The following is a 17539-nucleotide window of genomic DNA, read 5'->3' as shown; positions in this document are numbered from 1 at the left end:
TTGGATTTGTTGCAACTCCCAGCCCGGTAGCTCCCCACCACAGAGTGTGTGAGCGAGGTATGATTTTGGTTACCGGGCCATGCGCTGTCTAAAGCCAAGGACATTTTTACAAGTACGATTTTTAGTACGAGTTTCTGGTCAGTTTTCTTCTTATTTCTTTGGTTGCACAATGATTAAAAAGATAACTTCTTCAAATTTGCTGCTGACGTGAGTTCAGACTAGATCTTGTCCGATGTGTTTTCAAGTCAATTTTATTAATATATTTTTTTGTATGAAGTTGCCTTACAAAAAATGGACTTGCTGTTTTGACTTGCAATTTTTACTGTTTCGGCGTATACGCCGCACCCCGACTTTTTGATATTTTCTCTTCCAAAAATACTGCGGCCTTTACGCCGGCAAATACGGTAAGTAATACTTTGTCAAGTGCATTTTTGTCCATGCCTAGCTCATTGCAGTGTGAAAATAATTATGTGAAGAGGAACTGTCTTCAAATTTGCAATTTAACAGCAACATTTCCTTGCAGTAATCTTCATTTCTATCATTCAGAGTTTAATTATACCTCTTTGTGAGCTTTCCATAGCCAAGCTGGCATATTCAACTTTGGTGTTTTACTTTAACTTAAAGAAATTATCCTTTTTTTTAAACTTGGCAATATTTTTTTTAATTTAAAAAATAGTAAACTCTACCTTTAAAGGTGAATGTCATTGAAGGGATTATGAAATGTCAGAAAAATGGAAGCAATAGATTTGACAAGTGTTAATGAGAGGCAAGCATATTCCTGCGGTAACTCATCATGGTATAAGGTGCTTCAGCAAAAAAATGAACGTACCAGCATCCTACATGTACGTTGCCACTCTTACAGTTACATGTATTATCAATCATAATAATATTCATTGTTTGTATAGTGCTTCATACATCAACAATATCTCTGAGCGCTTTATAGATATATATCATTGGATTCAAGCTTGACCACACAATGTATGCACATTCTCCACTCCGTGGGGAGCATTCCAGCCAGGTGCCATTTTAGAGACGCTCCCAAAGCTGAGCAAACCGCATCCACGTTCGCATCCTAACGGGTAAACACCTGGGTGGAGAGTGGCAAATGTAGATTAATGTCTTGCCAAATGACGTTAGCGCAGGCCAGGCTGAGATTTGAACCCATCACTGCATACACAGTCAGTGACATAGCAAGACCTGTCTCGATCATTAGGTTTATGATGTGTCTGTCTTGGTCATGACCCTGAGACCCAACTCTAGATGTTAGTAATCAAAAGTTTTCCTTCTGGTCTTGGTCTATAGTCCCATATCTAGTACTAGGACAGCACCCACAGTCCTTCACAATACAAGCTAACATTTACCAAGTAATTAGTACATATTCATCATTTTCCCCTCTTTTACGCCTATTTATCCTTTTTGTTTTCCTACTCTTTCTACCTGAACATATCCCTTTTTTTCCTTTCCATTTTTTTTGTAGACACCCTATAGATTATTTCAAGATGGTGCCACTTTGGCTGGGCCACTAGGCAAGGCAATATGTGAAATAGATTGATGCCCGATCGTCACCACGATGAAATAGGTTATTCCATTGTTAGGACTGCTCGTCTGCAACAAAGGGGTTTCCTAACATACCTATTTTTTTACCCCTCTCCTCGATGAATTGAATTTCCATATACCGGTAACAGATTTCTGTTCCATCGATCTCCACTGGTCGCAGTGATATCTATCATATCTTACGGATTATGATGAAGTGTATGCTTAGGTTCATCTTTCGCTCGCTCTCTCTCTCTCTCTCTCTCCCCCCCCCCCCCCCCCCCTCCAATTCCTTTTTCCTGTTATTTTAAAGTTACTATTTACTTTTGGGGCTATGATATATATATTTTTTGTAATCCAAATTGTATGAACATCAAGAAAATCAATAACAACAAATGAATATATTTAGTGAGATTTTCTCTCAACTTATACTAACTATTGTCATTTTCTTTATGTTGACAAGGTTCCTACTGATTCCCAGATCATATTTTTTTTAAAGGGTGAATTCTCATTAAGATGTAAGCTGTGTTAATTACAAATTAAATCAATTTTGCATTGAGAAAATCTTGCTTTAAGCATACAGTGCTAAAAAGTAAAAAGGGGCACCAGCCTTCTCTCGAAGACATGTACCAAACCAACTGCAAATTGAAATTGATCCTAGGACACTTCTTGAATATATATCCTTGCCGAAAGGATTGAGGCCTCGCAATTAGACTGAATGGTCATTAGCACTATCTTTGAGACAGCTCTTAATTACTTACCTCATATTGTTTCTGCATCACTGGTGACACATCCGATGGCATCTTTAGTGGATGACACATTAAACACTGCTGCCGCTGTGGGATGGGGCACCATTCTGGACATGGGATGAATCAGCGGTAGCCCTTTCAAATGAAAGGAGGAGGAGTCATATGAAGAAACGTATAAAGAAATACATACTAATTGCCATATAGCAAAAGGGGGGCATATTACACACTGGATATCATATATATTGTGTGTACACAAAAGAAAATTCCATATTTTAATATAAAATGGCTTTGGTCTATAGAGTGCTTATACACAACATCCTAACCCTAACCCTAACCCTAACCCTAACCCTAACCGTAATTTCTTCATCAGAATGGGGCATCTTTTTTGGTTTAGTGTTGACACAAGTTTTAAAAAGAAACAAACCCTATGTTTGCATTTTGGTTTCAATCAACAGATAATAACAAGGAAAATGACATGATCATGGTTGCATCATTGGGGAAACTTTTGTAACTGAATGATATAACGAACACCTCTGTTTGTAAGATACGGTCCGGGTTGAAAAGTTTATTGTAAGTTATTTTGTGTAAATCTAGAAAATCAAGGAATTATCAGGTCAGAAAATGAGATTATCTTTGGGGGAAAATATATGTTTATTTATTCCCTGGAGAGAAAAAGAAAGAAAAATTGAGAGAGAGAAAGAGAGATATTGGGGGGATAGGAGGGATTTTTTCTTCTATTTACATTATGCGGTAATATGCCAGAGATAGTTAATAGGTTTTATAGTGTCCGTGTCAAAGATGAGTAGAGAAGAGACGGATCAGATCATTTGGGAGTTAATGTGCCTTGAAATTATGAGAATATTCACTCATCGTTCTCATGAATAAAAGATCAAAGTGATTTTGATGAGGCTTGTTGGGTTCAAGGTAAGTTGGATTAACAGTTTGGTTTGCCCATGCAAACAGACGGTGAGTAAACAGTTTCACGTACCGGTATATGAAGTTCATTTGAAGAGATCTGCATTTATATTTAGATATTAACTTCTTTTTTGCCTCATAATGTTGAAATAACTTCACCATCATATTCAAGAGTTGTAACTCTTGTTTACTTTTTTTGTTATTGGACTTAAAATTTGTTATGATGATATTCCATTTGCTTTGCTTGGGCTTTTGTTTTTTGTTTGTTTTTCTTTCCAAAAGGCAAACTGAATGTTATTAATCAAAACGTGTAGTAAACAAGTTTATTTTTCCTGATGTAAATGCAGTTGCCACATACAGCAATGGGAGAGAATAGAGAAAGTAAAATGCTTTTTTGTCAAACTACACGAAAAATATCTTTCGAGATGAGTGGTAAAATTTCACTTCATACTTTGTGTCACAATTGTTAGTGTGCACATTGCAATAGAATGCTTGCACCATCAACGATCCAAATTTCAGAAAGGGATGGTGTGTAGAGCATCTAATGGATGTATATTTCTGTTACCTTTCACTCTGTCTGCTATAAAAAGTGGTAAGCGCTTACTGTGAGTCATGGAGGTTTTTTTTTCTTTTTTTTTCTTTCTTTCTTTTCTGCTTTCACAAGTTACAATCGTTTTTCAAAAGCTTCCGACAAAGAAAACTAGACAAAGCACTAAATAGGTCGGCATAACAGACCAAGTCAACTGCTTTCCCTCCTCTCTATTTGGGAGGTCTTGACAATGGGGTAAGCCAAAGTAGCAACTTATATTCATTTAGCCTTGATAATTATGGGGTCTTTTCTAGGACTTTTAAAAGAGCGTAAAGCAATCGTCTTGTATTATTTGGGTGGTTTTGAAACGGACCGTAGTGTTAGCATTTGATTTTATTTCGATCAAAGAAGTGATTAGAATCTTATCTGATATGACGGCTCTTATCGCAATCAATGCGCAGAAATTCTAGCAATGCTGTAATTAGTGATATCAAATTGTCAATGTGGTCCACCAATATGTAAGCTGTTAGGTGAATACATTGCAAATTGAACCTTATTATCTCCTTTGAAAGAGTCATCTTTGTTTGTGTTTATGGAATGAAAGAAGTAGAGATATGGTTTTCAAATTGATCCATAAAATATTTGAATGAAGGGGTGTTCATGTAATGATAGTGATCTGATGACTTTGACCTCCAAAAAATTATATAGGCCTGTGGTCCAGTGTACAAGTCAAGTCAAGTCAAGTATAATTCACTTCAGTACTCCAGGTTGGCAATTATTGGTTATTTTGACCAATATTTTGTTCACATATTGTGCCCTTATACAGCAAAACAAAAAATATGTATATATTTCAAAGAAGTTATCAACCTTATTTTTCCCAGGTGTATTTTGTAGCTATATAAGGCAGACACATATGTAGTAAAAATCTATTAATACAAGTACTTTGTCTTGATTTCTGTCTCTGAAGAGAACTCTTTGTTGCCTTTCTTTGTATAGGGTACATGTAGGCCCAACATGCCTGTACAGGGTTGTATTCTTATATCGTACACATTTTGATAAGATATCCAGTTATCCATTGTAACAATAGTACATTAATATGTTCTCTCTGGCATTGAATTCTTATTGGTTAACTTGTGCATTAGCAACAGATCTGCATTTATGCTTTGTTTTGGTCCGTTTCACTCTCATGTAACGGTCCTTAACATGTTTGCAACATCCCAATAGAACATCTGAATCAGTCAGAGTGCCAACATTACGAATCACTCTGGGAACCAAATTAAGCATTTCAAGCTTGCTTTTAACCACTTATCCGTCACAAGGCAGAAAAGTTAAAATCAATACTACATCACAGGTTCTCTATCTCTCTCTCACTCCCTCCCCCCCCCCCTTCCTCTACCCCTCTCTCCCTCCCCTCCTCTCTCTTTCATGTACCGGTAACAGTTCTTAACATTTTTTGCAACGTCCCAATAGAATATCTGAATCAGAACGCCAACATAATGAATCTCCCTGAGAACCAAATTAAGCATGTCAAGCTTTCTGTTAACCACTTATCCCTCACAAGGCAGAAAAGTTAAAATCAATACTACATCACAGGTCCTATATATATCTCTCTCTCTCACTCCCCCCTCCCTCTACCCCTCCCTCCTTTCCCTCTACCCTCCCTCCCTTCCCTCTACCCTCCCTCCCTTCCTCTACCCTCCCTCCCTCCCTTCTTCTACCCCTCTCTCCCTTCCTCTACCCCTCTCTCCATCCCCTCCTCTCTCTTTCATGTAACAGTTCTTAAACATATTTGCTATATCCCAATAGAATATCTGAATCAGTCAGAATGCCAAAATAATGAATCACCCTGAGAACCAAATTAAGCATGTCAAGCTTTCTGTTAACCACTTATCCCTCACAAGGCAGAAAAATTAAAATCAATACTACATCACAGGTTCTTTATATACTCCTTTACCTTCTTCTAAAAACACAAAATGGCTTTTTGTCATCTTCTGCAAAAACCAGGGCTTTCCAAGCTAAAAGAAATTACTTTTATGAACTTGGGTTTTAACCCTATTACCCTTCTTCATTATTCAGGTTTAATTGAGTTTGGATTACTTTAAATTCCTTTCTTTACTAATCCCTTTGTTGATGTATTGTTTGGGATTTAGAAGGTGATAGGATCTACTTCAAAGGGAATTGGTTGTCCATTGAAACACTATTAGTGGGACTATGGGGCTCAGGTGTTATTACTTTGTTCCAAATTGCCTTTTTTTTTTCTTCAAGGAGCTCACTTGCTATAATAGTATAATGATTCAAAGGAGGAATGACAATTTAATTAGGTGATGATACCACAATCTCTTAAAACGTTTAGAATAATAGTGCCATGTTTAAATCATGCTTGTGAGGTAATAGTATATTGCAGTGGAGATGGATTTTAATAGGATTTTTTTCTGAACTTTTAGGATATAAGGCTAACAACTTAAATTAATATGTTTCAGATTATAGCTTATTGTAAACACATTGTAGATGACAGATACTATCATGGCAATTACTTTTCCATAAAATCTTCAAAAAGAAGGGGAAAAAATAAAACCAAAATTCCCCCCCCCCCCCCCCCCCCACAAAAAAAAAAAAAAAAAAAAAATCATCATATTCAATTATATGCTTGTAGAAACAAACTGAGTTAATTTTCCCTAGTTATTGGTCCATCCTATTCCTTCTTTCATAGCATGCAAGCAAACATAAGTATTTAAATAATTTGATTGATAATTTATTTCAATAAATCTACATAAATATCCTCTGCAATGTTTAAGTAATATCATGAAGGTTTAAACCAGTAACGGTATTATCTACTGCAAAGAGTTTCAAAGGATTTCTGTGCATAAGTTTTGTTTGTTTTTGTAATTTAATTTTGTTTTGCAAATAGGTTGCCATGCATGTTTGATTTATTAATACTTAGTTTATTGTATGATATGCATCAATTACTTTACAGTTGCCAGACTCTTATAATACTTTTTTGTGCTTATAAGACATTATAACAGGTCAAGAATTTTGAAATTCTCATTCCTAATCTGACACAAAATTATCCTACATAAACATGATTTATTACAACTGAATTTTTATATGAATGAATAACTCATCAACTCCCATCACAAATTTATGGATGTTTTAACTCTTGTTAGAGATTTACAATAATCACCAGAACAAATTATTGGTGGTAGATTAGATACCAATCTGTCTGGTATATCATGGTTCCTGTTGGGTGGCCAATTTGAATTGTATTTTATGTTTGTATGACTCACAGAATACGTACCTGGCCTGTTTATATATCTCCCGGGAGTGCTACCGATAATGATATCTATGCATCCTTGTGTGCTTTAGAAAGAAGATTTTTATCTTTTAGAGTCAAAAACTTTTTAGGATTCTTTTAAATTCAGTGAATATTTTTGCCATTTTTTTTTCTGTCATTTCTTGAACAGAAGAAATTGCATTTATTCTCCTGTGAGCACATAAATGAGAAACTTGACGGACTGAATACAGTGGACAGGGTATACCCATTAATGTAGCAATAATCTTGACATTAAAAAAAAAAGATCAATACTTGATTAAAGGTCCACTAATGCATGATTGTTAACTTTTATTAAATATATTTTTATATCTATTGGCCTTGTCTTTGTATTCTTTGTTATACCTCATAAATGGTACTGGCAAATAAAACTGTGCAATACATTACCCCCCCCCCCCCCAAGTCTATATTCATTATTCAATGACCTACTTATCAAAAATAATAGTTGGTATTATCATCATAAAAAAGCTTGAAACCTTTTATCATCATTGTTACCCTTAAATTAGAATAGATTATTACAAAGGATCATCATTAATATAATTGTCTCCCAGATTTTGCTTCATTTTTTTCCAGTTTTTAGGGAGGTGCATTGATGCTAAAGAAAGTTTAAAACATTCTCTAAGTATTATTAGTGATCTACAAATTATGAATCATTTTGTTATTGATTGCATTACATTTGTCTTTGCAAATGTGGTTGAGTAAATTTTATTTCATTGTTTAACATGAAATTGCTTTTGCAGTTATAATAAATATTTTTCTTGATGTCAACATTATAATTGGTATCCTTGCATCCCAAATTAAATAAAGCATACCGTACATGCTTTTGGATCATATATCACCATATGATACTAAAGTTTCTGTATTAGAAAGGAATTAACCAGTAATGATCACCATGTAATACTGATAAAGAAATTACTTTCAACAATTTATCACAAGCGAATAATACAAATCTAATTTTGGTGGACCTTTCCAAGAAGATGACCTTCTGCGTCTACCTTATGTAGACTAGATATTGTAGTAAATAACTAAAGTATGTTAAGTTTGCAAACATTCAAACCCTATACAATGTGTCAGCTTTATGAGTTTGTTGCAGTTAGACCAACAGACCATTATATTGGAAAACAAAAGTACTCTGTCATAAGATCAGAACCTCAAAAAGGTAATAAACCCTGTAAATGTTTAGAGGATTATTGTTTGATAGTGAATTCAATTAACTTAATGTGATAATAGCAGAGCAAAGTAAGTTGATGAACTGTTTATCCTCAGTTATATCAGACAATTTTATTAGTAAACAAAAGATCTTTATCTCTGGCTCATGTTACGTTCCTTCTCTTTAATAAACCCTTGGTTGCTTTGTGGTCATGTTGTTCATTATCAAACTTGTTTAAAGATAAACTCCAGTACTGGTAAAACAAAAACAAAAAAAATTATCACAGAATCAAACGAAACTTACACTGAATGTTCAAGATTACAAATAAATGACATGTGCCAAACAATTTTGGAAGAAAATGTATACTGGCTGAGTAATGAGCATAGAAAGACAAGGAAATCAAGGTAGTACTAGCCCCGACACCATGTGTGTTGTCCCATATATAGCTTTCTACGTGAGTGCTTGTTACTTTACCAAGACTCGGTCAAATTTATTACGATTTTGATGACTCCAGAACCTTGCAGTGCACACCAATACTTACATGCTACATGATCAACTGTGTCTGATCCTTTCCACACCTTTTCTTTCACAATGCAATCGCATTACCAGTACTAAAGTTTATCTTTAATCATGAACTAAGGTATTGGTAATAAAGTGGAAGAAGTTTGAAAGCTTGTTGAAAGCTATCCCTTTTCAGTGACTTTTAAGTTTTGTTTTATTTACAGACTTCCTGATTGGTACAGAAAAGAACTGTATCAAACAGGTTGAACAAATTATGTAATAATCTGTCAATCCCTTGATTAACTTTGTTCATTAATGCAGCAATAATCCTGACATTAAAAAAATGATCAATATACTTGATTAAGGGTCTTGAAAGTTCACATGAACGGGGTTTATCAGGGGTAGTAGGTTACTTGCAATTGATAGATATTGCAAAATGCAGACACCGTGATTGAAAAACAATGGTGAGGAACCCTTTCTTAACTTAATTACTCAATCCTTAAAGACCGTCAACACTACTGGGCCAGAAGGGATTAGACCACACAGCGAGGTCACTGACAGGTGGCTATCTCATTAACTCAGCTCTCAACTAACATAAGAAAAAGAGGATCATGGGGGACCAACAGGCACCGATTGGGGAAGTTTTCTATATAGAGGGAGCAAGTAGCTACAAGTAGGACAGTGGGGCTTTAAGCTAAGACGGTATCAAACTGAATCTGAGCATGAAAGACTCATAGACTGAGCTTAATGAACTTTACACTGATGCTATAGTATTAACTTAATATGAACTTTACACTGATGTTATTAACTTAATATGAACCTAGATTATTTTATCATACGATTGAGAACCTTCAGATGTATGACTTTGATAATTAAACCTAATACTCCTTAGAACTATAAGATTGTATCAAACTGAATCCAAGCATGCATGAAACTGATGAAAGACTCATCAACTGAGTTTTATAAACCTATATTATATTATCATTCATTTGAGAACTTTCAGATGTATTAATTTGAATTTTGAGAATTAAACCTAATAATCCATGGAACATTTGAATTTAAAACTTTTATCAAAATAGCATGTGTTCCTGTCTTCATGTATCGACAGTTTTAAGACTGTGCCTGCTTCAAGTTGGTAGAGGTTGTGTTTTTAATCAATTGCCTTATGAAAGTTAAGTGTAACCAACAAGTTATCCATTAATTGCCATTGCATGCTTTTTATAATTAATATGTTCACGAGAATAAAAACTTAACTTGTGTCTCTGACAAGGCGATCTTTATTAAGTGATTTAAATAATTGCCAATATTGTGTAATTTTTCTCATATCTGTATTAAATTAGGATGAAGAGCTTCCTGAAATCTTAATTTCTGAATTTTCAAAAAATTATTTGTTTGTGTGTTTTTTTTAATAACTTTAAGGTAAAGGTCATTTCTCTCAACACTGATATCAATTTTGTGTTTTAGGATATCAGTTTCCGGTGTTGCATTAAATAGATCAGATTGATAATAAATCAGATATGGTAATCTATTGAAAAAAATTGTTTTCACCCATCCATGACCTCAATCAACACTGCAAAAAACTAATTAACTTTAAGCTTTCCAATCCCTCCAGTATCCACTACAGTTCCTCCATATGCCTTCATTTAGTTGACTCTTTTTCGTTCATTATATATTTGATTTAATCAAGTTGCTTGCAGGGCATTGCTACTTCATCAAAAGCCAATTAATTGAGGATTGATTGCAGAGTTTTGGTATTAGTTTGCCTGAGTGGAAAGGATCAGACGCAGAAATTAGATCAGAATCGGTTCCCTCCAACCATTCATCACCTAACTGCATCAACAACATGTTTGTAGTATTTGTAGTTTACTATGCATTAATAAAGCTAATCTTGAGCTCTGGAATATGTGCATCCGATGTCATGTCGAGAAAACATGGCTATAATTCATTCTGGATTGTTTATCCTGCAGTAGATTGACTGTTTGAACCAGTGAAATAAAAACAACCTCACAAGAACTTGCTGAAAATCATCTTCAATAAAACCACAACTCTCATTTGCACACATACATGAAGTGATGGCAAAATTTCACTTAAATTGTATCATAATGTGAAAGAGAATGTCATTTAAGACACACTCCTGCAAAGATTCCTCCCCCCCCCCCCATACATTTTTTTTTAATCGTTGCCGAAATATGTCTTAAATGACATCTAGCTCTTTCACATAATACAATTTGCCATCAAATTTGGGGGGCTTCCAACACTTTAGAGGAGCTATAGTGACTGTATCCACGTTAGAGCAAGTGTCTTGACTTCATTTGTACATCTTGACCCCTTCTGGGATTGCTACATCAAAACGTTGGGCAGGTATTCCTTTGATCTTGGATTAATAATGGGATTAGCAAGGCTTAATCCCTTGAGGAAGGTGATTTGATTGGTTTAATTGTTCAGGATTACAATGCCTTTTGTAAATGAGGAATGCATAAAAGAATAGATGTCATAGTACTAGGGAAATGATGTCACAAGAGCTGAAATATATATATGTGGGTTGGTTAGCACCAATTAGTAAGTCTAGTGACATCCCTCTTCTTGAGGGAAATTCCACCAGAGTTGATTTTGATAGAAGCAGAACAATGAGAGAAACAAATTAGTGAGAGTTTGAGCAATATCTGCTTAAACATAGAAAAGTTATGAATTTTGAAGTTGTCATCAGTGAAACACAAATTGAAAATATAATTTTATTTTTATTTCATTTTTTAGTACAGGGCAAATGGGAGGGGACCTTGCAAGATATGTCACAGAGTAGCCAATATGTGTTTCATTGATTGCACCTTTAAAAATTATTAATTTTTTAATTTGTAATCGGTTACTTTTACTCCCCTGTTTCTCTCACTTTTCTGCTTCTATCAAAACCAACTTAAAGATAAAGACCAGTTCTGGTCATGCCATTGTATTGTGAAAGAAACGTTGTGGAATCGATCAGAAAAGCTTGATCATCTAGCATATAAGTATTGGTGTGTACTGCAAGGTTCTGGAATCATCAAGATGATAAGAAATTTGGCCCAGTCTTTTCGTAAATTTACAAGCACTGTACACAGAAAGATGTATATGGGACTATGCACTCGTGCGCGACACGTGCGTTTATCTCTCACCGTCCAATAGATAAACCAATTTACCAAATATATCAATTAGTAGGCGGTTTCCCGGCAAAATTTTTATCATCATGTATTAGTCAAAACATATTCTTTCACATGATTGGTAATAAAGAGCTTCCATTTTATTTTTTGAAATTGGGGCGTTTCCAATACTGGTCTTTACCTTTAATATCAAAGTGGACTTCCCCTTTTATAAGGAGGAGGAAGGGAAGATAGGGATAGAAAGAGAAGAGAGAGGAATATAAGAGAAAAATGGAGGAAGGGATAGGGGAAATTGAGAAAGAGCAGTTAGACATGAAGGTTCAAAATCCCTTCTTTTTTCAATCAGTTTTAACTCTCATAACTGAGATACCAGTTGCTTTGTAATTTTCTAAAGAAAATTTTGATAAATCTTTTAAGTAATAAGTAATGCAGGGAGACTTCTTTGAATCGCAGAGGGGAGACACGCAAAACTAATATTAGTTTTTTACCTTAAATGCCTCCAATATGCCAAGCTTTTTCAGAATATCATTTAAGATTGATTTGATTATTGACCAAAGTTGATCACACAGACTTTCAAGGTTCTAGATCAAGGGCAATCTCAATACCCTATTGTATTTCCATTGGGAAACATCAAATTACATGATACGTCATTGTCGTGTCTGTACATTTCAAAAGATGACACACAAGGCTATCGATATTGCCCAATTTTGATTTCTTGAAATTCTTTGCAATTGTGCTCCAAGTAGATTCCAGTTTCTCTTTCACCGGAAGTCTCTTAGTCGAACGAAAGTATCTGTTTCCAATAAATGTTTCAATAACATAATATATCAAATTATATCCTTTAGAGAGGAACATGTCAGAGAAGAGACCATAATCCTTTTGTTAGATATGTGTTTTTTTTACCGGTAATCTAGTTGTATTGGCTGTAAAGATTCATCAATTTTGGTTATTAACAAGTCCAACTGCCACTTTTTGAGTGATAGATATTTTTACAATTTTTACTCAGGATCAATGATGAATATCAAATCCAATCTCACCAATTTATCAATTTCCTCTAATATCTGATTTATAGATTTCCTTATTGTAAGCCTTCCAATTTCATTTATTCAATTGATCAGTAAAAAAAAAATTGACTGATGATGTTATTATCCAGGGCTTTGCTTAATTTGATATAAATGTAATAAATCATTCCTTTTGTCAGTCTCCCTCAAACATCTTCAAATTTTCATTTTTTTCTCTTTTAGAGTTCTTCTACACATTTGTGAGCCATTATCAGTGTGAATATAAATGTCAGGACTATCTTTTCTTTGCTGTTTTTTTTTTATTTTTTAGATGAAGGTGATCGCTGCTTTAAATATTTAGGATCAAAAGCCTGTTCTCTAAGAATGCTGAATAAAGTTAGAATCTTAATATTATCATCCTGCTTTACTTTAAAGGATGTGTGTTGCAAGATACTTGTCCCAATTCCCTCAAAATTTATTTTATGAGGAATACTTCAGCCAGAAATTTCTTTGACCAGTACGTTAAATTCCTGCTTTTCGTGCCAATTTCTGAGACTCATTGGGTTCATTGCCCCTTTAGCTGTCTTCAAATGTCTGACATCATCTTTTTAATCAACAACTTTCTTTTTAATCTTCTATGTTGATTTTTTTTCTTTCATCTCCTGTTTTAGTCACATTTATTTTACTTCTCCTATGACTTGTAATGTTTCTTCTGCCCTTTTACGTTAAGATAAATGTCTGCACCAACAAAACAGTATTAGCATTGCCATTATCCATGTTCAGATCTTTTCAAATTCTTCAAATACTTTTAATCAGTTACATTTTCTCTCTGTCTCTTATCTCTATAGGCCCATTTACACAGCCAAAAAACATTGTTTTAAGGACTGTCATTTACACGACTTAAAAAAACAATTAAAAAAATGTTGGCATTTGCTCACTCTCTCTTTTTTTTTTTTTTTTGAATCATTCACTAATGTTTTTAGAGCGAGCACTTACTCTGGAAAAAGTGGTGAAACTGCTGCCAATGTTTCAAAACCATACTCCAGAGATGAGGGGGGAATATTTGTATTTTTTGTAATGTTTATTTTTCCATAGTTGCCTAAGAAACCTCCAAAAAAATACTGGAATGTTAAAAGAATTGATTGATTATATTTTGCTTGCAGTGCAAATGCAGCAAGTACCGGTATCTCTCCTATTACATCCTATATTTCTCTGTCTGAAATCTTGCCACTGTAGGATCCTGATTGACCTGAATACCCTAATTCACACTCAAAAAGTAAGAGCTCCCTTGGCTGGATAGCCTTCCATCCACAGAGAGCTAAGGACTGAGGTTGAAAGTATCCTACGCGAGCATTTTATTACACTGCAGTGTGAATGGGGTCACGTATTCTAAACCTCTTTTCTCCTGTAAAATTGAAACATTTAAGAAATCATTGACTGTTCCCGACCACATACCATCTTCAAATCTTTTCTTTTCATGTCAACAAACCCAAAGTAGTTTGTCTCGGAAGATGATTTATCATTCCCCTGAGAATATCATGAAAAGAGGATTGCTGACTAACTTTGCAAATCGACGATTAAAGAGGTTTCCCAGGCAATTCAAGCAACCAATAAGTCAGTTTCCATTTCTTTGATTCGATGAAGAGCCTCCGTGCACATACCTGCCAAAAGAAATCAGACAAGCAAAGTGCGGGAGCAATTGTAACAAAAACATCATACAAAATCCTCATCGTAATCCAATCAAGATCGGACAAAGGAAACAATGTTGCAATCCTGACCCGTCATGACAGGAGTTTTATCAGATTTTACTGACCAATTTGATCCACCAGCAAGAGAGTTTCAATTATGTTATTACTTGAGGTATTGTGAGGGCAATTAGAGGAGTCTGACCACTGGACTTTTTACGTCCCAGAATTAAAAAGGGATCACACACAGTTTGGGATGAAGCACGTCTTATTTTGTCGGGGACTCATTCCCTTTTTAACGATTACAACATTACAATTTCAGTTAAATCCTGATGTGCCCTTGTATCTATTATTACCTCATCCTTCTCTCTCTCTCTCTCCCTCTCACTCTTAAGTATTTCTATCTTCCTACCTCTTTGCAACATTCTTGCCATGTACATTATTTCCATTTCTTTCTTACTCTCTTTGCCTGACTGCCTTTATCTGTCATACTAACCATTTATAACAGTTAAATCCTAATTTAGGGTCTCCTTTATAACTGATACAAGTCAATATTTGGTGATATGGACAACAAGATTATCAAGGAACTCAAGCGCTTGGTGAAATACTTCTAAAAATGTTACAATAGTGTTGCTCTTGAGGCACAGTGGTCGAGCGGTGGTCTTGTAACCAGGAGGTCCTAGATTCAAAACCAAGTCCATGCGCTAGAGAGGACCTAAAACTGTTGGTCAACTGCTTAAAATAAAAACTAACACATTTACAAACAGACATAGCAACAACAAATGTATGTAAAGTAAATTGCATCTGTATTTTTCCTGAATCCAATCTGCATAATTATGTTACTTGATTGCTATGTGGGGCAAGCCTTGAACAAGCTTTCAGGCTGTCAAAAACAACCTTTGTTTGAAAAGTATTCATAAACTTTGAATACCTTAGTAGCTAGGAGTTCTGAAGAGAATCATGCATAAATTTAAATACATAATAATAATAATAATAATTCGTCCTTATATAGCGCATTTCAGGACCGCAGGCCCTGCACTTTACAGATATATATTACTACTTTTACATTAAGTAAGCAAGTCTATTAGATCCTATTGAGGCAAATACTGGATATGTGAAAAGTATGTCCTCATTATTTATTTAGGGCACCACCAGTTCATACCAAAACCGAGATACAGGTGAAGGAATTCTTTTCACAGAGGGAAACAAAAGCTATTGATGGAGCACCTCAATTTTTGGAGATGCTTTTCGAAAAATGTGTCGATCCTCTCTGCATGCTCATAAGATCTGTGACTATTTTAGTAATTTGTACCATGTACTTAACCCAAACTGGTCTGTAGTTAACGGTTCTTTTCCTTCCTTCTTTCTGCAGGTAACTTTGTGATGAATACAGTAGAAGAGGTGGAAGAAGGCATCAAAGACCATCGCTTCGGACGCAACGGCTTTGAGAACGCTCCTGATTGGAACTCACAATCGGCCCTGGCCTACCTAGATGCCCAGTTCTAGACCAGACCAAGACCATATCAAGACCATCTGGAACTGGACTTGGTCAACTATAAGTATTCTTAGAGTGAAGCGTAGACCTAAACGTTTTTCTGGGGTTTTTTAAGTTTCTGTAGAACAAAGAGTGATCCATCCTGAATTTAAACCCGGCCCTGGGTCTAAGATCACATTTAACAAAGGACAAAAATTAGACCTCGGGTGTAAAATCCTTTGTCAAACCCAATTTTAAACAAAAACCTTAGCCCAGCATCTTGGTTAGGTTTTAGTAGAGTACAATGCCCTTGTGTATTTAATAGAAGTTTTAAACATTCATTGGTCTCGTTAGTTAAGAGAATGAACCCAACATGTGTATTCACTGAGTTAGGCATAGGCGGCTAGACTAGACCTATCCCCTGGGATTGAAGAAATTGTCTGGAACAAAGAAAAAGAAGGGGAAAAAAGTATTCATCAAGTTAGTACTGGATGTAAAGGTCTTATATTCAAAAAAATTTAAACTACATTGATGTCTCTGAAAACAGGAAAGACCAAGTATTCACTGATTTTGGCTTAGTTCTAGACCTCATGTTTTTTTGTTTAAGTTAAATAACTATCACTGGTGTATGTTACAAAGAGAATGGCAGAGCTAGGCCTAAACCTGATTGATTACTGGTAGTATTCAACATGTGAAAGAATGTTATACTTCCTAAAAGTTCCTATTTTAAAAGATTTTGTACTTACTTCAATCTTGTAGATGTTTGATTACAGGCAAGTTCTGTGACTTTCCGAAAAGACTGCTCTTAAGATAGTTGATTGAAGAACATTATTCTGAAGAAAAGTTCTAACTACATAATTTTATTTTCTTCACCCATATAATTTTCTATTTTATTTTAGCCAATACATTTTCATCTTTTATGGACGCAACAACTTAATGGACAAAGGATAATTCATTATAAGTAGTCTAAAATAGATTTTTAAATACGATTGTTATCTAAATGTGGTCAGAAATTGGACATTCTCATTTAATTTTTCTGGTTCTTTCATGAATTTGCTCTTCGAAAAATACATACCGGTATCCAAGCATTTTATGCCCACCTCTTCAATTCAAAGACTTTCTTCAAGTAGCCATGTTAAATTCAGTGTGTGAGTCCAGCTTCAAGCTCGTCGTAAACAAAACATTAACAAAATAGATCATTAACAACATACACTTTGCTCTCTAATATGAACATCAACCTATCTACTGTGTTTATAGCATGTTCAATTTTTTTCATTTTTAAATACTATTATTGTATTCAGTGTAGACAATGGGATATGCAGAGATGCCAACCATTACGTTTTTCTTGGAATTATTCTGTTTTTTCCTCCAAATTACGGTAGTAATTTTTTTTTCTGTTGTTTTACATTCCGCACGTCAAACAACTGCCCTAAAATGTTGATTTGATCACAAATTCAATAGAAAACTGAGGTTAAAACATACTTGAAGAGAAATATATTCCCCAAAAGAATGAAACGCTGATAATACCAAAATAACAACAACA

At 34.8% G+C, this 17539-nt stretch overlaps 1 protein-coding gene across 1 annotated transcript in view; it reads left to right on the top strand.

Annotated features, from left to right (window-relative positions):
- Positions 1–17303, top strand: part of LOC100890712 (pirin-like) — a 70715-nt gene extending 53412 nt beyond the window's left edge. Inside the window, exon 8 of the mRNA XM_030980827.1 lies at positions 15895–17303. Coding sequence (XP_030836687.1) covers positions 15895–16028 — 134 coding nt within the window. The 3' untranslated portion in view covers positions 16029–17303. The remainder of the gene's footprint in view (positions 1–15894) is intronic.
- Positions 17304–17539: the final 236 nt, after the last annotated feature.

Source organism: Strongylocentrotus purpuratus, unplaced genomic scaffold (genome assembly GCF_000002235.5).
Source record: "Strongylocentrotus purpuratus isolate Spur 01 unplaced genomic scaffold, Spur_5.0 spur5_scaffold_11, whole genome shotgun sequence".
NCBI classification, from domain to species: domain Eukaryota; kingdom Metazoa; phylum Echinodermata; class Echinoidea; order Camarodonta; family Strongylocentrotidae; genus Strongylocentrotus; species Strongylocentrotus purpuratus.
Note: the sequence above shows the minus strand (reverse complement) of the source record. Positions and strands in the feature narration are given on the sequence as shown.